Here is a 22,615-nt window from a genome sequence, read left to right on the forward strand (position 1 = left end):
TTTTTAGCACTTGCTACACAAAAACATCATATTCAAATGGGATGATAACTGTCAATAGGCTTTCCAAATACTCAAAGATTATCTTCTGAATCCGCTAGTCTTGATGTCACCGGTTTTGGATCAACCCCTATTACTATACATATCTGCTACTTCAATAGCATTGGGGGCACTCTTAGCACAACAAGATGCTGAGGGCATAGAAAAGGCAGTCTACTACATTAGTCGTACTTTCGTGGGATATGAGCTAAACTACACACCAACTGAGCGTGCATGTCTCGCTGTGGTCTTTACTTCACAGAAATTACGACATTACATGATAACTCATAAAACTAAGTTGGTCACAAGAATCGATCCATTGAAATACCTTATCAATAAAGCAACACTTACTGGTTGACTAGACAAATGGGTGATGCTCCTAAGTGAATTCAACATTGAATATGTAGATAGAAAATCAATAAAAGGACAATCTATTGCGGATCAATTAGCAGATGCTCCCATGATAGATGATGCTCCTCTAACTTTAGAATTTCCAGATGAATCCATCTTGACAGTATCACACACAAAGCCTTGGCAACTATACTTTGATGGCTCATACACACAGCATGGTGCAAGTGCTGGCATCCTCTTCATCACACCTCAAGGGGATTCCATACCAAAATCATATTGATTATCATTTCCTTGCACTAATAACATAGCAGAATACAAGGCATTAACAACTTGATTACAAATTGTAGTTCAGTGGAAGATACAAGAACTTCATGTTTTGGGGGACTCTCAACTTGTAATTCGTCAAGCAATTGATGACTACCAAACAAAGGATGAAAAATTAATGCCTTACAAAAGAATGGTGGATGACCTAAAACAACATTTTGCAAAGTTAAACTTTGAGCAAATACCAAGAGAGCAAAATCAAGCCATAGATGTCATGGCTACTATTGCCTCACTGATCGATCTACCACAAAATAAAACTCGCTATGAGTTTTTGGTGGATAACCTTTTGGTTCCCTCATATGAGATCACTCCTACTGAGATGATATGTGTCGTTGGTCCTGATTCCCAGTTATATGGTTCCATTTTCACATACCTTTGTAATAATACCCTTCCTCCTGACTTATCCAACAACCAACGTCGCACTTTCATTCGCCAATCTTCTCGATATGTCATTTTAGTTGATATCCTATACTGTCGAGGTCTAGATGGCACTCTTCTTAGATGTTTAGAAAGGGATGAAGCTCATATTGTGTTACTTGAAGTTCATGAAGCGATATGTGGTTCACATTCTAGTGGTCCTACCTTAGCCAATAAACTCATCAGGACTAGATATTACTAGCCCAATATGGAAAAAGACTCATATCAGTTTGTCAAGAAATGTAAACAATGTCAACTTAATGGAGACCTCATTCATGCGCCAGCACAAGAACTTCAACCAATTGTGACTCCTTGGCCTTTTTGCCAATGGGGACTCAATGTCATAGGCAAGATTCACCCTCCTTCCTCTAATGACCATAAATTCATCATCACTGCCACAGAGTATTTCACAAAATGGATTGAAGTCGTTCCTCTTACACAAGTCACTGGAAAACATATTGCTACATTCATTCTCAACTACATCATTTGTCGATATGGTATTCCTATTTCCATCATCACTGATAATGGACGTCCCTTCAAAAATCAAGATGTTCATGAACTTTGTGATCACTTCCATATTACCCATCGTTTCTCCACACCCTATTACCCCCAAGGTAAAGGCCAAGCTGAGGCGTCTAATAAAACCATTCTTAAAATCCTAAAAAAGACAATCGATGATGTTGGCCGCAATTGGCATATCCAACTTAATCTCGCACTTTGGGCTTACTGCACAAGCATCCGCACACCTACAGGAGCCACACCTTATTCACTTGTCTACAGTGTTGAAGCTATCTTGCCTAATGAGGTTGAGTTACCCTCTTTATGAGTCTCTTTGCAAAACATTATCAGTGATGAAGACTATAGGGTCTCTCGCTTACAGGAACTTGAACTATTGGATGAATGAAGACAAAATGCTTTTAATCATCTCAAGGCTTATCAACAATGAATGAGTCACAGTTACAATTATAAAGTCAAGCCTCACACATTTGAGGTAGGTGACTTATTTCTCAGAGAAAATCCTAAAAATCAACAAGATAGAGAGAAGAAGGGCGAATTCAAACCAAACTGGCTTGGTCCTTACATCATTACAACAGCCTATGGATCTGGTGCAAATTAGCTTTCAACTCCAGATGGTGAACCTTTGGAGGATCCTATCAACAACATGCACCTTCACGGGTTTTACACATAGCTCTTCAGAGCATCCTAAGTCAAAATACAAAAAATCAAAAAAGATTCAAAATACAAAAAAATTATAAACATAAAAAATTCATTACTTGGTGAAAACCTGGCAAACAGGCGCCCTGTGACACAAAAAAATTGAAAAATCAAAAAAAGTAAAGAAAAACATTTCGTCCAATGGTGAAAACCACTTTGGTGGTGCCCTGGGCAAGTACCATGGTGAAAATCGGGTCACCAACGGCATGTGTAGAGACACTACTCCTCCCTCCTTCAGGATTCTCTTTCATCGTGTCACTTTGCACACACTTACAACCTATCCATCCATAATAAACTTACCTATTCCCATCATGGCTTTTTATTGATCTACCCAAGATTGGTTAGCCATTCATAATAATCCTTCCTTTTCACCCCTTTCCATCCATAATAAATAAGCTCCTATCTGTGGCTAAGGCAAAATCCTACGTCTAGTGATGGGTGTGGCATTGAGAGCATCACATGTTTTGAGGAGTACAGTTTCTTCCAAATTTCTTCAGTCTATCCGCGCACAATCTGCAATAAAGCAACATTTGCATCGCTAATCTGCAATAAAGTTTCGTCTTCTCTGCAATAAAGTATCAGTTTCATGGATTCAGTCAGTTTCAAATGAGACATAGCAGCAACAATGGGCTTCAACAAATCAAATCTTTCAATAGACTCAGACAACATTATGGTTCAGTGCTATCTATCCTTTTGTGAAAGTAAACATTGTGACCACGGTCAAATAGACTTATACAAGTGACAAGAGACACTAAACCTGAGGACTACAATGGATGTTGGTGTCGAGTCTTGGTTTTCTTTTGATTTTGTCTTTTTGGTGACATGTCTTTTAGCCTTTCTGGGATGTCTCTGACTAGAGATTCTATCTCCAGGATGCCTTTGACTAGAAAGGCGAGGATGGGGTATTGTCACCTATTTTTCTTCATTGTCTGTGGATTGTCTCTTAGTAATGCTATGACTTGTCCAAGGATATGAGGACACTATGATTCTAGTATGAAATGGGTCATTCCTTGTTTGCAGCTGTCTTATCTCCATGCAAATAGGTACAATGAATTTCTGGGTTGAACATATGCCTCGATTGTCATAACCTATTTTTCCATAATAAAGCTCAATGATATAACGCACAAGAAGCTCTTTCACTTTCATATCTTCTATCTTCCATCCCCCTTTCTTGATTGACCTCCATCGTCCTTCTCGAGTCCATGTAGCCTACTATCACATGACTGAGTATAATGACACACCAAAAATATCTGCATTTCATGTAGTTGCACCTACATTACCACATATTAGCATTTCATACATACATATAGATATTACAATTGCATCACATCCTGCACACAACACATGTTAGCACATTTTACATTTTCATCATGTAAATAGTTCTTTGCATTATCATATTCATTTGCATTTCATACATCTACAATTGCATATGCATAACATATAAAATAGAAAAGAACAAAAATATGGCATTTCATCATGTATATATTTGCATCCATACCATACGCACCCCATAGAAACATACATCATAAAACATATAGAAACATCACATAGGTATACATGCATATAGTTGCCACAAGGATGAATAATCTCATATATATATAATCATAAGTGTCATGATACAATGATGTCAAAATCATATGGCTACAATCACCCGAAGGTGTCATCATACAAAATGGTACAAAACTGATACATAGGGAGCCCTCTAAGGCTATGATGAACTCTCTCCCTCGAAGCTGGCTCGCCTCAACGGAGTCTAAGCCCTGGAAGGACCCACCCTAGGATCATCTTGCATGTCCCCTCTCTCTGGTGGTGGTGGAGGACCCATGACGCCACTGCTCGATGCCTCTCTCCTGTCCCTCCCTCTAGTGGTCGTTGCAGTCTGTGATGGTCTATGGAAGCTCCTAGCCCGCTGATCTGGTGGCACTGCTCCATAGTATAGGTCTCTCTAGTAGCCTATCTCCTCCCCGACTTGCAAAACATTGGCGTATCCAACTCATGTGTCCTCTGCTACCTATCTCCCTACCCTCAGTGCTATCTCAGCCTCTGTGTAACTTCGGATAGCCTGATCCCTCTCCTACTCAGTGTCCCTCAGCTGTTGCCTGAGCCTATCCCTCTCCCGCTCGAGATCCTGGATCTCATTTGCCTACCCTATACCTGTGGCTGCTCCTGTGGCTTCCCCTATCCCTGTCCCTATCCCTCTCCCTATCCCTATCCTTGTCCGAGAACCTGTGTTGCTGGCACCTATGAAGGCAATCCACCTCTGCCCCTCACTATGTGAGCCAGCCAATCCTGCCTCTCCTCTCCACCCTCTCTCCTCGGAGCCACTCTCCTCTCTCCTACTGCACCCCGCCTCCTCCATCGGCCTCTGCCTCTACCATCTCCATCATCATCCCCATCACCTCTGCCATCTCCATCTATCGGCTCCCTTGGATCCCTCAACCGTAGAAACGGATACTCTGCCCAATATGCAGTATACTCTGCATCCATCCCTGCATCCTCTATCTCTGGCCACATATCCCAAGGTAAGGGAATCATCTCTACCAGTTGTGTCACTACCTGATCATAAAAAAATAATGGCCCAAAGTGCACCTGATCTTTCACTGTCTGCGCATACATCCCGGAACCCCATGGCATCTGTTGTATCCCATCGAACTGCCTACCCACTCTATCCACCAACTGCCTCTCAAGAACATATGGCATCCACCTAATTAGATACCTGCTCCTAAATACATATGGAAGCTCCACTGAGTGATCCTCCCACTCCTCGCACTCTCGGTACGGCCTCCATACTACACTGTCCAGCTCATCAATGACCCTGCGCCAGTACTCTAGTCTCCCAATCTGTGGCTGAGATGTAATCATATCATACAGATGTACAAAACTGCACCCATGGCCCCTGCCTCTGAAATGAATCAGTCGTGTCACTGGCAGATGCTCATATGCCCACACCTGCAATAGTGTAACTCCACAGCCCAATCCTGCTGATCCATGGTATACAAACTGATGTAACTCATAGTACAAGTGTGCCAGTAGACATGGTCCCCATGCAAACCTAGTGTGCTCTATCACCAATGTCTCCAGTGTACTCCCCCATCCCACAGCCAATCCTCATGTCGCCCTATCCAGACAGAGGAACCCACTGATCACTCCTACCAACACTGCTGGTAGTGCTAATCTTGTCTGTGTCATGGTATCCCAAGCCACATGTCTAGCCCTCATCTCCAATCTCGGATCCTGGAACACTCATCTCAGTGCATCGCTATCTCCGTCTCGATCGTAGAGTACTAACTCCCATTTGATCAGTATCCTCATAATCCTATACACATCCTCTAAGGTGATTATCATCTCACCCATCAAAAAATGAAAACTACAAGTCTTTGAGTGCCATCTCTCAGCCAGCATAGTCAGCAATCCCATGTTCGCTCGAAACTCAAGCACATACAGAATATGTCGCAAGCCCATAGCCTAAACCAATGCTCTCTCCTCGACTGTCAACTCTGCTCACAAACTCTGAGTCAACGGGAATCTCTCTCGTGACTCCAGCAGTCAAGAAAATCAACTGTGTCAATCATAGTGGCATTCCCTGTTCATCACAAAATGTTGCTTTTTATCCTAGTGCTTATGGCACTCTATCCTAGTGACACTCCCTGTTCACCACAAAGTGTTGCTTTTTATCCTAGTAGTACTCCCTATTCATCACAAAGTACTGCATTTTTGCACTCCCTGTTCATCACAAAGTGTTGCTCTTTTTAGTACTCCCTGTTCATCACAAAGTGTTGCTCTTTTTAGTACTCCTTGTTCATCACAAAGTACTATGTTTTGGCATTCCCCATTCATCACAAAGTACTATGTTTTGGCATTCCCTGTTCATCACAAAGTGCCTCGATCTATCCTATCCTAGGGCCTCTGCTTGAGAGTATCCTTTGAGTAGTTTCCTAATTGGCAACGTATGTTCTATCACAGAATTGTCAATCCTAGCCCTATATGATATCCTATTCTTCCCTAGAGGATCTACTTGAGTGTATCCTCTTAGCAGCTTATCCAATCGACAACGTATGTTCATCACAGAACTGTCGATTCAACCTAGAAGACATAAATGTGCTTACATACTGCACATATGTGCCCACTCTACACAAACGTGCCTGACATACATAGACGTGCCTCTACTCTGCACTGACGCACCCATATAGCATAGACGTGCCTGCACAACACAGACACGCTCGCATTTGACACAAATGCCTTTGCATTCATAGACGCGTCTGGCACAAACACAGGCGTGCCTACCCAACCCAGATGCGCCTGGCACCAACACAGACACACCTTAGCATTTTTTTGCCCCTACTTGACATATCTAAAATGCATTAAATGTTCTACCTAACATGCATTTATGACAACATTTAATGCGACAAGGTACAAGGAGGTTTTGTGGTACTTATCAGCTCTCCTGCATCTACTAGCCTCTGAAATTGGCGAACATGATCGAATTTGTGAACCAATGCCATCACTGCTGACTGTTGCTGCTCTATTCTCTATCTGCACTCTGATCTCTTGGATGTGTGGATGACAATGAGTATGTATTCCCCTTGTGGTCTATCTTATAGACTACCCTAGACCTAGCCCTAGCCTTAGGCCTAATCTCCCAAGTCAATCTTCTTTATCCCATGACTCTGTCACTCCATCTGATCAGTCCATTCTAGCCTTTCTTTCTTATCAAGAGATTGTCTGTGATCTTTTCAAACATTTTCATCCAATCTCTCGAGGGGGCATATCATTCCCATCTTGGGGCAACTTTGTATCAATTCATATTATCTTCTTTGAAACAACGCGACAAGCTGCATTGTCTCAAAGAGGGGCAAAATGTAGACACCTAAAATTGTCCTGTCTAATTAAATAAATATCTTTATTTATTTAATTATTTTAACCTAATTCTTCTATTAATCAAATAAATCTTTATTTATTTAATTAATTCTTTAATCCTCTTCTAGCCTTATTTCTCATTTAAATAAATACATTTATTTATTTAAATTATCCTTTTCCTAAATTAAATAAATATCTTATTTATTTAATTATCCCACTTCTTCTATTAATTAAATAAATCTTTATTTATTTAATTAATTCATTAACCTTTTCCACTCATGACACATGTCATTCATCTCTTAATTCCTACACTACCTACCCTCTCATTATTTTCTTATTTTCTCTACCTACCCTCTAATCATAGCCGACCATTTATCTTTTACACCTCTCAATCTTATCCCTCCATTTCTTATAGTGTCTTCTATATAAGGAGATGCTTTCTTCATTATCAACCCCCCGACTACTCTAGTATTCAAACTTTCATATGCGATCAAGCCTACTTGCAACCACATTTTCGTTCTTTGTTGAGCTCGTGTGCACACATAAAATCCAAGAGCAAATATATCAAGCAAGATCAATGGAGATAGGAAGAATGGAGATTCAAACCCTATTGGATATGTGATGGTATAATCTTTGTGATTTCATTTGATTTGCATTGTCTTAGGTAATCTTCATATGTTATGGTGGACCTTTGTTGTTGTTAGGCTAGGGTTTTGTGGTTGAATTCATTTAGCCTTTCAATATTGTTGTTATCCACTTTCACCATATACAAGTGCAATTGTACAATAAATGTTTTGTAGATTCTTCCTCTTTTTTGCAAAAGCAACATCTATTGGGCCCTGCTATGCCTATTGATTTCAGTCTGTCACTTGTAAGAATCCTTCAATGCAATGCAATCCAAAGGAAGGCACCAGTTTAGGTAACACCCATTTGTCCCAACATAGAACGGAAGGCCAAATGCAGTCCTTCTGCCTCTTTCTTTGCAGTTCATATCCCAAACTAACCTTATAATTACCTAATTTGGCAGCATTCTAGATAAGGGAATCTTTTTCAGACAAAATATAGATTTTCCTACTATTGAGAATGTCAGCCACCTTCACACTGTTGACGCTCTGCGTTTCTCCAGCCCTTTTCCACATTATTGGAGAATTTGGACGGTAATTCTCTTAGACATAATCTGCCACAAAAACTCCCATAGTTGCCTCCATTTCATTGATCCAATCTTGATCCTCAATCTCATATACCAACACTTTTTCTCCATTCCAAGAGTCCCTCCAAAACTTTGCTTTGCGCCCATCACTTATCTTCCATGTAAGGTGGTCTGTTATGATCTTCCTACTTTCCCAAATGAACTTCCATATCGGTGATCCTCCAATCGAATTTGCCATTGTAAATATTCTTTTTGGATCATTCGAGTCCAAGTATTTAAAAGCCATCAACTTGCACCAACCTTTTTGGGGAAAATTATACATCTTCGAAGCAAGTTTCACTCCAAGAGCCAAGTTCTGCAAATTCATTTTCCTGAGACCTGCCCCACCTTCCTCCTTAAGCATGCAAGTAGATTCCCAATTGATCAATGGGATCTGTTTTTCCTCTTTCGGAGCCTCCCCAAATGAACTTTTTAAGCATACCATCTAGTGCCGACAACACCTTGCTAGATGCTCTATAACATGACTTGTAGTAGATAGGAGCTGCAGATAAAACTGATTTTATCATCCGAATTTGCCCCGCTTGGGAAAGCCATTTGTTCTTCCATAAAGTTGATTTGACTTTGCACTTATTGACCACTTCTTCCCACATTCTGTTATCTAATTTTCCTGCAAACAAAGGAACCCCAAGGTATTTAATAGGTAGACTTCCTTGTCCAAATTGCAACAGTCCATCTATCTTCACCTGAGTTCTCTTGTTAGTGTTGAGGAAATATATCCTTGATTTTTGCTTATTCATGCACTACCCCGAATCCTTTTCGTAGTCTTATAGCACACTCTTGATGACATAAGCTTCTCTTTCTGTAGCTAAGACGAAGAGAATAGTGTCGTCCGCAAATTGTGAATGGGTGATCGGATTCAAACTTTCATGAATTGAGAAACCTTTCCATAGACCTCGCCCAACCTTGCTTTTTATTTGCCTGTCGAGCACTTCTGCAATAAGAACAAACAAAAAGGGCGACAAAGGGTCTCCTTGTTGAACCCATTAGTAGCTTGGAAGAAGCCGCACGTAGCTCCATTAACTATGATTGAAAATTTTATGGATGAAATACAGTGCTCAATACATTTCAACCATCTTTTATCAAATCCAAATTTCCTAAGAACCTTAGATAGGAAGCTCCACATTACTCGATCATAAGCCTTAGACACGTCTAATTTAATGATCATACCTTGGAATTTGGACGAATGCATTGAATGAATAGTCTCTGCTGCCATAATAATGTTGTCCATAATTTGCGCCCTAGGGTAAATCCATGTTGTTCCGGCGAAATTATTTTCTTCAGAATTGGTTTAAGCCTGTTTACCATTGCCTTTGAAATAATTTTATATAAAGAAGTGCTTAAGCAAATGGGCCTGAAATCCACAATGGAAGAGCAATCCTGCTTTTTAGGGATCAAATCTATGTTGGAATGATTTGTCTCCTTAACAAACTTCTCCTGTTTTCTAAAATCTTCCAAAATTCTAAGAATGTCATTCCCCATAAATCCCCAACATTTTTTTAAAAACTCCATTGTGAACCCATCTGGGCCCGAAGCTTTGTTTGGATGTAGGTCGAAGACTGCCTTTTTAGCTTCCTCTAAAGTGAATGGACAACATAGCAATTTGTTGTTCTCCTCCGAGATCTCGTTTGGAATAATATCCATCATCGAATGGGGTTGAGAAGGTTTGTGCCCATTAGCATCACCAAGCAGGTCCTTGAAAAAGTTCACCGCTACCTCCTTAATGGCTTCAGGAGATGAATGTCGCTTACCTTCCTGATCTGTGATTGAGACAATTATGTTCTTGTTCCTGTTAGTTTTTACCAATACGTGGAAGAATTTGGTATTCACATCACCCTCTTTAATCCAAATCTCTTTGGATTTATCACGCCAAAAAGTTTCTTCTCTAAGAAGAATCTTACCAGTTCCTTCTTGAGAGCTACTTCTTTGTGATACGCATCATTAGACATCTCGAAGATTATAGTGACCAAGTTTAATTGAGATAGTTCCTCCTCTATTATATTTCTTTCTACAAAAATATTTTTGAAAGAATCTTTATTCCATATTTTAATCTTGTCCTTTAAAAATTTTAGTCTTTTCACAAAGCTATAACTTGTGGTTCCCCTGTAAACATTACTTTATTTCCACCATTGCTCAAGATGTGCAATGAGCTCACAATTTCTCCACCACATACTCAAGAATTTGAAGCTGCTGCTTCCTTTGATTGGAGCCTCACTCAATTTAAGTTCCATAGGAAAATGATCTAAAAGAGAAATTGGAAGAATGGATGCCTCTCCTCGAAAAGATGACTCCAACCATGATTCTCCAATGAGATGTCTATCCAATCTTTTCGAGATGTGTGTGAAATTTTCCCTTCGATTAGTCCATGTGAAGAGCCCATTCTTTGGGACAACATCCATCAAATGATTTTGTGCAATAAATTCATGAAAGTCTTCCATGACCTTGTTTGACATTCTCAAGCCTCCCTTCTTCTCATCTAAATCAAGCAAGGCATTAAAATCACCAACCACTACTATCTTGTCATTCCTCATATCAAAAAATTTGTTTGAAAGGACATGCCAAACTTGAGACTTCTCTTGAGTTTAGTTGGTCCATAAACATTTATTAGAGGGAATTCCATATTCTCCTTCAAGCTGTAAACAATGCATAACATCCAATGTTCGGCTTTCTCTATTAGCATCACTTTGACCAAGGAAGGATTCCATATAATGCCCAAACCGCCAACGGCTCCATTGGCTACTTGAAAGACACCTTCCCATAATTTGCAAGACTTAATAAAACTATTCGTGTTCTCTGAATTAAGCTTTGTTTCCTAAATGGCAATTATGTCACAACTACATCTACAAAACGCTCGTTTAACCAAGTGTCTTTTGTTAGGAGCCAATAGACCCATGACATTCCACGTAATGATTTACATCTCTTGCCAAGGGAGAGCCCTTCTCCCTTAGCTTTCCTCATGAAATCAAATACACTAACAATACCCTTCTCTTTTGCGTTGTCTTCCCTTTTTTGATGGTTGCTCCTCTTGCCTCCTTTAGCTTTACCAAGAAGGATGTTAGCCGATTGACTGATACATCTCGGGTCTACATTCTCCAAAGCATCCTCTTGAAATAATTCCTCCTCAAAGTCCTTATCCAGTTCAAATTTTGTATCAGATAATCCTTTGCAAAATTTGTTAATTCTAGGAGAAGACTGGTCTTCATCTCCTTCCTTAATTCCCAAGACTTCTTGTCTGGAGGACTCCCCTCCCTCAACTGAACAAATGTGAATGTCTGCATTCCTGTTCTCCGACTGTGGATCTTCTCTGACTTTCATCGATGATAAAGATCCTTCCTTTTGTTGTTGCGGAGGAGATCTAATTTCTTGATTCTTTGCAAATGAATCCGAAACCGTTTTCTCCAAATTTCGCCTCCATTTTTGCGCTGATTTCCTGAAAGGATTCCTAGCCTTTCTAATGAACATTCTACATTCCTCTACTCCATGAAACTTGCTACCACATCTGGGACAATGACGGATCTCTTTTTCAACTTATTTGTTGCCTCCACGTACCATTTGACGAATGTAATGTGATGTACTCCAGAATATGCCTGACTGTCGCTACCCTTAATCTAGCATACTTACACAGATCGTTCTCATCATCAATGTCAATCTCCAGCATTCTGCCAATCTTCTCTAGAAAGACCTCACCCTAGTATTCGATCGACAAATTATAAAGGCTAACCCATTTCGGGCATGAATAAACTACCAGAGGGATGGGATTAAAATTTGGTGTCCAGGGTTGCAGATACACCACATGCTTATCTGCAAACCAATTCTCATGATTAAGGATGCGATCTCTTTCCAAATGATTTTCAAAAAGCACCACAAAAAAGCCTTTTGGAATAAATTTGATTACAATCCATTCACCCCACTTCTCTTCTACCCATATTCTGATATTTTTTCTTGACCAGTTAAGGTCGATTATCCTTGCAATCACCGCTTGTTCTTCCCAGAACTGTATGTCTTCCTCTAACTCCTCCGTGAGATCCACCGCCGTCTCGCTTGCTTCTGCGAAAAGCCTCCCTTTCGGGTTCCCTACAAAACCTTCTGCTCTGCCATCAATATCCAACGGTTTTTGCAGAGCCGGTCTCCCCATTTTTTGTTAGCATGGTTTGTTGGAATATTATGTATATGATAATATATTAGTTGTACAAAAGATTAAGTATGTGAGTTGTTAGAACAATTTATATTATTAGAGAGTAGGTTATATAATGTAGGAGATCAAACTATTATATAAATGTTAATATATTGAATAGAATAAAAAAATTATGTACTACCCTATGAAAATCACCATGATGACCAACCACCAATTATATCTTTATTTTTCCTTAGAATAAGTTTGATTAAGACTTTATTGATATTAAAACTTAATGAAAAATCAGACTTTTATCAAACATTTTTTCAGAAATAAACTATTTTTAAAAAGATTTTGAACTCAATACCATAAAATTATCTACACAATAGAATTTACCTACCAATAAGCACATAAAGATTTTGAACTCAGCACTGTCTAATTACCTATACAATAAACTTTGCCTGCTAATAAGCACATTAGTATAGCTGCGCGAGGCAGGGACAGATAAGCTAGAAGAATCGTAGGAGATCAAACTATTATATAAATGTTAATATATTGAATAGAATAAAAAAATTATGTACTACCCTATGAAAATCACCATGATGACCAACCACCAATTATATCTTTATTTTTCCTTAGAATAAGTTTGATTAAGACTTTATTGATATTAAAACTTAATGAAAAATCAGACTTTTATCAAACATTTTTTCAGAAATAAACTATTTTTAAAAAGATTTTGAACTCAATACCATAAAATTATCTACACAATAGAATTTACCTACCAATAAGCACATAAAGATTTTGAACTCAGCACTGTCTAATTACCTATACAATAAACTTTGCCTGCTAATAAGCACATTAGTATAGCTGCGCGAGGCAGGGACAGATAAGCTAGAAGAATCGAAATTCAAAATTGAACTGAGAAATCTCTGTCCGAAGCTACACTGAATGCAATTTTGTTACAGTAGTACACCATAGTTCTTAAGGTGATTTAAGTTGGATCAAGTTCGACATCAACCATTGGTGAAAAAGATTGGCGAACATTTTGTTCGACATTCATCCATGTCTCCATTCTTGTTTGATTTTTTTTGTTTTGTCTACGAGTTAAAGATACCACACGGATGAATTTGCATGGCTTTTTACACCAGCAAACTCTTTCAGTCACTCACCCCAACTCTGGCATTGAGTTCATCATTTGAGAGCTCTTCCAAATTCAACAACTACAGGAAAAGAAGAATAAGTTCTGTTTTAAAATTTTCTGCTACTATTGAACCACAAATAAGCTGGGATTGCAATCAATCCAACGACAAAGACAACTGCGCCTCTCTCTTGGAGAAATGTACCAAGATTAAATCACTGTTACAGGGTAGAAAACTTCATGCCCACCTGCTTGTCAAAGGGCTATTCCGCGATGTTCTTTTGGAAACTAAACTTGCGGCAATGTATGCCATGTGTGGCAGCATGGATGATGCACGCCAATTGTTTGACAAAATGTCCGAAAGAAGTGGCTTCTTATGGAACATGATGATCAGAGGCTATGCCTGCAATGGTCCCTGTGAAGAAGCCATTAATCTCTACAATCAAATGCAAGAGGCAAGCATACAGCCTGATAAATTCACCTATCCCTTTGCAGCCAAAGCATGTGGTGTTTTGTCTGATCTAGAAAAGGGAAAGGAGATACATTATCATATTGTCAGAGCTGGCCTTGAATCTGATGTTATTGTGGCAAATTCTCTCTTGGCAATGTATGCTAAGTGTGGTTGTATGGGATATGCATGTCTTTTGTTTGACAAGATGCCTGAGAAGACAGTAGTGTCCTGGAATACAATGATTGCAGGATATGCCCATAATGGGTATGCAAATGAAGCTTTGGCAATTTTTCATCAAATGAAATCAAAGGAAGTTAAACCAGACAAGGCTACAATTGTAAGTTTGTTGCCTTCATGTGCTGCGTGTGGAGCTTTACAAGAGGGGAAAGATATTCATGGTTATATAATCAGGCATAGGCTTGAGTCAGATGTTGAGGTTAAAAATTCTCTTATAACTATGTATGGGAAGTGTGGGAGTCTGGATGCTGCAGACAAAGTTTTTGTGAACATGTCTAGTAGAGATGCAGTCTCATGGACTGCAATGATTGGTGGATACTCTCAGAATGACCATGCCAATAAGGCGTTGGAACTTTATCGTCAGATGCAATTAGCAGGTATTAGAACCCATTTGCCTGCCATAGTCAGTGTGCTTCCTGCATGTGCCCATTTAGCATTATTGCAGCAAGGAAAATCCATTCATGCTTATTTAATTAAGAGTAGTTTAGAGTTAGATGTTGTTGTTGGGACTGCACTAGTAGATATGTATATAAAATGTGGGGACATGGAACTTGCACATCAGATGTTTGAAAGCATGCCAACAAGAAATGTGGTATCATGGAATGCAATGATTGCTGGATATACCCATAATGGTCATGCTAATGAGGCCTTGATAATCTTTCATCAACTGCAACTGGTAGGCATAGTACCTGACTGGGCAACTATGGTAAGTGTCCTACCAGCATGTGCTCATTTGGCAGCTCTGCAACGAGCTAAATGCATTCATGGGTACATATTTAGAAATGGGTTTGAGTTAAATGTGTGTGTGGGTACTGCACTCATAGACATGTATGCCAAATGTGGGAGTATATCAATTGCACGATGCATTTTTGACAAATTACCTGAAAGAGATGTTGTGTCATGGAGTGCAATGATTGCTGGGTATGGCATGCATGGGCATGGTATAGATGCCCTGGCACTTTTTTCCGAAATGCAGAAGACAGGCTTGAGGCCAAACTGCATTACCTTTACCAGTGTTTTATATGCATGCAGTCATTCAGGTTTGGTAGATGAGGGTTGCAAATATTTCAATAGCATGAGCCAGGATTACTTCATCACACCTGGTTTGGATCATTATGCGTGCATGGTTGACCTTCTTGGACGTGCTGGAAAACTTGAGCAAGCACATGACTTAATAAAAAATATGCCACTAGAACCTAATTCCGATGTGTGGGGGGCCTTACTTAGTGCCTGCAGAATTCACGGAAATATTCAGCTAGGAGAGCGTGTGGCAAATCACCTGTTTGACATGGAGCCTGAGAATACTGGAAACTATGTGCTTTTATCAAATATCTATGCTACTGCTGGAAAGTGGGATGGTGTAGCAGAGGTGAGAGCAAAGGTCCAAGAAAGGGGATTAAGAAAGACTCTGGGCTGTAGCTTGATTGAAGTGGGTAGCAGGATACATGCATTTTCTGTTGCAGATAATTCACATCCTCAGTCTGATAAAATTTATGCAATGCTAGAGACTTTGGCTGGGCAGATGAAAGAAGCAGGGTTTATATTTAGTAAAAACTTTGTCCTACATGATGTGGAGGATGAGATGAAGGAACAAATGCTCTGCAGTCATAGTGAAAAATTGGCCATTGCATTTGGACTCATCAACACAAGACCCGGAAAACCTATTGTAATCACGAAGAACCTTCGTGTGTGTGGTGATTGTCACAGGGCTACCAAATTTATTTCCAAAATTGTGGCAACAGAAATTATTGTGAGAGATACAAGCCGTTTCCATCATTTCAAAAATGGATTGTGTTCTTGCCGAGATTACTGGTGACACAATTGATAAACAACCAACAACCATAAATTGAACTACAAATTGAAAATGTTAATCTTAAATTGATAACTAAGAACTTTGTGCTGTTGTCCATTTCTAATTTGCTTGTTTACCAGTGATCTTACAACCATATATCATTACAAGCAAGATACAATGTACGTCAGTCTGCCTTCTCAAACAACTAAAGAATATGAAATAGAAGCGCAAATTGGAGTTGTGAATGCATTGTTGAGCTGTTGTGTTCTTGTGGGAAATCTAATAGGCTGCATAAGAGCATGAGATAGAAGTGCAAGATAAAGTAGTTAATGCATTGTTGAGAAAGCATCCTCGTATCAAATCTAATAGACTATAAGCATACTGTCATCAAAATCATATTGAATTTATCAGTTGCATTTTAGCTTTTGGATGGTTCCATTTTGTTATTTTCCAGGATTTGGTTTATGGGATTATTTTGTTGTTTTCTGTTGATCAGCTACAATTTGAACCCAGGCCCTCTTATATGCTTGCTGGAGTGCTCTATCACAGAGCTACCTATCATCTTTGTGAAATGATTTTTTTATTTCTCTGTGGCTGATCTGTACCAACACACTTTTTTGAACCACACTTTGATGCTTGGGGTTTCTAGTTTGGCTCGGTTACCATGTTAATTACGAGTTAGTGTTGGGTATATGAAACCCAACAGTCACATGGCTGTTTGTCTTCCCCAAAAGACTCTTCATTTCATATTTGATATGTTTATATAAATGGCTGTGTGCAGCCCATACATGACGTACTGTGTATTTGCATTATTCATTAATAGAAGAACTCTCTGCGTTTCTGGTGGACGTAGCCACTTAGTGGTGAACCACGTTAATCTTGTGTCTTGAGTTCTTTGTTGTGTCTATTATTCTTTCTGCTGTTTTCTGTTCATTATTATGTGTTTTCTGTGCTCGTTTTTAAACTAACAATTGGTATCAGAGCCACGGTTGGCTTGAGTAGAGATGGGATCCGATTGGATAGTTGATCTTGGATATGGGTGCCCTTACTTTGTGTTTGATCCCGGAGCTGGGTGCTTTTATGTTATTGACAAACAGGCTGAAGTTTCAGATGATGAGGTCGAATCAGATGATGAAGCCGAATCAGTCATCAAAAAATTTCTTGGCAATCTAGACTCGGTAGAGAGTGATGTCCAAGTGGAGCTTGAAACCAAATGTCATTGGTGGGATGGCTGGAAATCGGAGGAGACTTCGACTGAAGAAGAAGAGGGTTTGTTGCATTCGTTGTTTGAAGAAGAGACTGGTTTGTTTCCCTTCCAAGATGAGGAGAATGCCTCCCGGGGTGAGGAGGATGTAGTCTCGAATCTAGCGAATGAAGAAGAACAAGCAGATTGCAAAAGTGATGATTTATTGTTGTGGATTGCAGCAGTGGAGGCAGAGTGGAATGCATTGATTGCAGGTATTGCACAAGTTTCTGCACAAAATACAACAAATTCATTCAGTGAGGCAATCGTGAGAATTGGGAGTGACATTTGTAGGCTATTCACACCTGTACGAAAGTTTTATATTCAGGAATTAAAATGTGATAATGGTGATCTAGATATTCTGTTACGGGGGAGCACAATAGCAAGAGACTTTGATGGAGGAGTGTATTATGCATCAACAAATAGTAGTGTTCCTAATTATGGATTACCAGATGAAGTAGTTAGAGAATATATTTTTAACTCTGATCTGACTTGGAGAAGATTAATTTGCACTGTTCATGAACAGAGTTTGGTGATATTAAAATCTTCTCAAGAGCTGGTTGTAGTATGAGCCTTGGAATGGAGATGCAGGGAATGTTATAGGCTGTGCCAGTTGGACTTCACGGGGGAGATTGTTGGGTATATGAAGCCCAACAGTCACATGGCTGTTTGTCTTCCCCAGAAGACTCTTCATTTCATATTTGATATGTTTATATAAATGGCTGTGTGTAGCCCATACATGACGTACTGTGTATTTGCATTATTCATTAATAGAAGAACTCCCTGCGTTTCTGGTGGACGTAGCCACTTAGTGGTGAACCACGTTAATCTTGTGTCTTGAGTTCTTTGTTGTGTCTATTATTCTTTCTACTATTTTCTGTTCATTATTATGTGTTTTCTCTGCTCGTTTTTAAACTAACAGTTAGGACCTGAATATGGGACCTCCTATTTGCATGCTGGGAAGTTTTACCCCTGAGCTATCAACTCTTTTTGTTTTGGGATTTTTATATTGTTTAAAATGGCTTGAATGTGGTTCATTGTCTCAATATAGTTGTCAGTGCATTGTGAGCTGTTGCATGCTGGTAGGAAAACTGTTATACTGCAAGGATTATGTTCTGGAAACTTAATAAAGAACTTATCAGCGACAGCTTGAGCATTTGAAAGCTCCAATTCTAGGTTAACTGCCTGTATTTGATTGACTTCCCTTGTCCATGCATGTTTGTACAAGATTGACTACAAAACAATTTGATCAGTACTCCAGGTGTAGCTGGATTGGAAATGTTTAATTTCCTTTCAAGGTTAGTCATGACATCCAAATCCTGCAGTATAAATTTCAACAATACATAATGTGAATGGAAAAATGAACTCCCATTACTTCCACAGTGAGGTATTTATGCCAAATTAGAAGGTTTTAATAGAATGAAGCAAGAAGATTTCGCACTACAGGTTCATATTAGGATTGACTTGAGCTTCCATGTTATTGGATATGGATACTAAGATCAACAATAATCACAATTAACACAATAACCGATCATTATGACATAAACATTGAGGAGATCCTTCTCCCTGGACGCGTTGTAGATATCGCTTTCTCGCCATAGTCTACATAGTGTAAATGAGAAATCTCTTAATTAAATTATGCAGCTTCTACTGCACCTTGTAATCTACTTATTCTAAGGAACACTCCTTATTAGATTCCACAACAGATTAATTCGTATGAAATAGATAATTTGCTTATGATCTAGCTCTTACGTATATAGCAGAGATTAATTTTTTTATTGAACTGGAGTTTATGTCAAACCCTCAAAAGTGCGAGTGTTTATCAGAGATTGTGTGATTAGTTCGCTAAACTGTACAAAATTGTGCTAATAAGGTGTATGGGACAAAAGTCTTTTCAAGATTACTCTTTCAACAGTTTCTAAATTATAAGCAGTCTGCTTTTTCATTCTTCCAAATCAAAATCCTTCTGGGGTTTTCAAATACATGACCAACAAATTATGCGCAGCACACCGTTTCCACATAAAGAGTAAATCTACAAATTTCATTCCCCGCCTCTTGATCGTCTGTAGAAGTAGGTCCCCTTTTGCGGCAATTTATAGAACATTAGGCCCCAATACAACAGTATACCGCATGGTTGTGAGAAGAAAAAAGCTGTCGCCGTCTGTGGGAATCGAACCCACGACCACGTGGTTAAAAGCCACGCGCTCTACCAGCTGAGCTAAGACGGCTTCTGTGATAAATTTGCATGTTATTCTTCTAGATTCTACTATGTAGATTTTGTTGTTGCTATTGTTATTATTATTATTTATATATATAATATTGAAAATTAAATTTTAACTTTTTTTCCTTATCTTTGAGAAGCATTTTGATTAGATTTTCTTTTGTGTAATGATTATCTATAAATGACATATTTTTATGTGAATTTGGTTTATGACATTATTATATCTTAGTTTTATTATCATTCTTTTAGAGATTTTTTATTTTGATTTCTATATTTCTTATTTATCACCCTTGTTTAGATTTGTGATTGTGAAAATGACTCAAGTTATTTTCAGAATTATGGATATGAACTTTGAGCTTTTGAAATTCAAATTTCAATTTTACACAACATCAATATTTTCACGAATTGTTGTGAGTAAATCTAACATATTTATGTTGATTTATATTATTATTTTCAAAATTATGGATATGAACCGTGAAATTTTAAACTTCAAATTTCAAACTTACACAACACCAACTTCTTTACAACTTGTTGTAAGCTAATCTCACACACATTTATGTTAATTTATATGTTATATTGTTGTATCTAAAACCATTCATTTTAAAATCATGTTAGGTTTGATTAAATAAAGGACAACATATGGCTTTAATTGAGCACCTATATAGTTTGATGCGAAGAGAATGAAAAGAATCTAGAAGCATTATTAGAGCATTACATCTTGGCATGCATTATTGTAGGTCCATGTAACATGATTGTTTCTTATCATCGATCTTTGTTCCAAATTCATTAAATTGGTCCAAAAGAGCCCAGACTAAAGAGAACATGACCTTCACAATTCAAGAAGAGGCTTGACTAAAGAGAACATGACCTTCACAATTCAATAAGAGGCCTGACTAAAGAGAACATGACCTTCACAATTCAATAGATTCCTCAAAGGCTTTTGTAATTTAAAATACCAATTCCTTACCAAATGTTGATATCAAAAGATTGAGGCAAGTGAGTTCCTATAATCAATCATATGCTAGTTCATTCTAATTTTATAATCCTATCATTCTATTAGCCTTGGAGTTTTAGATCTAATTTTATAATCCTATCATTCTATTACATATCTTATAATGGATTATGCATCATAGATATATCTTTCTATAGGATTTTTTATTCAATTTTTGCTTGTGTTTTTACTCACCCTACTCACCCTACCCACCCTTGCTTTTGCATCTAGGGTTTCGTGTGCTAATTTATTTTTTAGATATGATCACTTCTTATTTTTTATGTTTTCATCACAAATTGCATCCTTTCAAACCATTTGGCCTTTAGGGTTGTGTGAGTTTTGTGAATGTGTTGTATCCTAAAATGCACCTAGTGACACTTGTGCATGATGCCTAGTGCATTTATGACGAATCCATGATCAAAATTATGTTATTTTGGCATCATGGGCTCGAAAGACAAGGGGCCTTGAAATGCCTTGAAAGCCCCTTTGGGCCCACTTTTCGATGGACATCAGCGCGACGCAGGGATGTCTAGGTGTCGTGCTAATGTCCCAAAAAGTTGTTCGAATCTCGAATCTGGTAGAGAGTTAGACATTGGCCGATGCATGTCCTTTGGCTTGCATTTCACCATAACGGCTCTCTGCACCCCTTTTGGGTTTTCCTAGCTCATTTTCAAGGGTTCCCAATCTTGGGTTCTTGGCTCTTATTGTGCTCTTGATATCTCACTGATCTCTTTATGCTCTTGGACATACACTCTACCAATATCAAGCTACAATCATCTTGTGGTGGCTTCTTACCAAGAAAGTGATCAAGTGGGCTTCGTCACGCTCATGAATCCAAATATGAGGGGTTTGGTTTCATGCTCTCTCTCTCTCTCTCTCTCTCTCTCTCTCTCTCTCTCTCTCTCTCTTACCAGTCTCTTTTACATGCAATGAGTCCTTTGCATTGTTAAATATTTATTTTCAATATTCCATTATTTCAATATTCCAATATTTTCCAATATTTATTGCATGCAATAGGAGTTAGCTTCTTTTAAACGAAGTTTAGTTTCCATTTGCATTTACTTTCCAATTTACCATGTTCTAATTTATTTTTCCAATCTATCTATTTGGTTGTTCGTGGTGGTGGAAACATCTAAACGGGGGTCTGACTGAGGCAGGCCTCTATACAGTCCCAACAATTTTCCTTGTCATAGTGCGTGCAGCTAACGTACAGATTCTGCATGCAAAGAACTACATGCATACCTATTTTCTGGAGCAATCTTTATCCGTAGGTCGTACGACTACAGTGTGTCGCACCAGTGTCTGCACCCCGCACTAGCATCGAGAACCCGAGAGCTCCTCATCCGAAAGTGTAGTTACTTGTTATCCCCTAGCTCATCTTAGAGCATGTTCGAAGAGGTAGCGGTGGATAGATTTGCCTTCTGAGATCCATCATCTTGGAGGGGGCAAATCTCCTCCCCTACATTTTGGTGAACCCGACGTGAATGCTTAATGTCGGATCTCTTCCTTTTGGAGTTCGATGCCTTTGATAAGGCATTCTCGAAGGATGATTTTGATATGTTGGATGAAGTCTTAGATGACTTCCTTGAAGGACCTTCTCCTAAAAGAGACATAAAGTGTGAGTCATCCTCCACGACATCCTCATGCAAAAGTGAAGGGTATGTGAATGTCATTGCTGTCTCTGCGACCCCACAAAGGCCTCAGAGACCTTACATCCATGTAACAGTGGCAAGTCCTTCTCCTAAGAGAGTTAAGACCATTAACAGAAAACCTTTCAAAGGAGAAGCTTCTGATTTATACACCAGATTCATGCAATCCAAGCAACCATCCTATAATACTATTGCTCACACATATAACACTCAGAATAATAAACAAGTTCCTGAACCACCTCGAAATTCTCTACCTCCTTCTCAACCTGTCCTTCCTAAGGAATCTTTTCCCATGGACAAGCGACCAAGTGATTATGATCTTATCAAGCAACTTAAGGTTACTCTGGCTAAGATCTCACTTTGGGATTTGCT

At 38.8% G+C, this 22,615-nt stretch overlaps 1 protein-coding gene and 1 non-coding gene across 2 annotated transcripts; one reads left to right on the forward strand and one right to left on the reverse strand.

Moving 5' to 3' along the window:
• The first annotated feature begins 13,325 nt into the window (after positions 1-13,325).
• Positions 13,326-16,798, forward strand: LOC131059824 (pentatricopeptide repeat-containing protein At3g12770). The gene has a single exon (XM_057992858.2). The coding sequence runs from the start codon at positions 13,653-13,655 to the stop codon at positions 16,161-16,163; it is 2,511 nt and encodes an 836-aa protein (XP_057848841.1). The 5' UTR covers positions 13,326-13,652; the 3' UTR covers positions 16,164-16,798.
• Positions 16,799-19,537: 2,739 nt separating this feature from the next.
• On the reverse strand, positions 19,538-19,610 carry TRNAK-UUU (transfer RNA lysine (anticodon UUU)). Its single transcript has one exon. It is a non-coding gene; the product is annotated as a tRNA-Lys (tRNA).
• Between the last annotated feature and the right edge of the window lie 3,005 nt (positions 19,611-22,615).

This window comes from Cryptomeria japonica, chromosome 10 (assembly GCF_030272615.1).
Source record: "Cryptomeria japonica chromosome 10, Sugi_1.0, whole genome shotgun sequence".
NCBI lineage: Eukaryota > Viridiplantae > Streptophyta > Pinopsida > Cupressales > Cupressaceae > Cryptomeria > Cryptomeria japonica.

Excerpts from the sequence above, each read along its gene's own strand:
- LOC131059824 (XM_057992858.2), top strand. The coding sequence starts at position 13,653 with ATGGCTTTTTACACCAGCAAACTCTTTCAGTCACTCACCCCAACTCTG.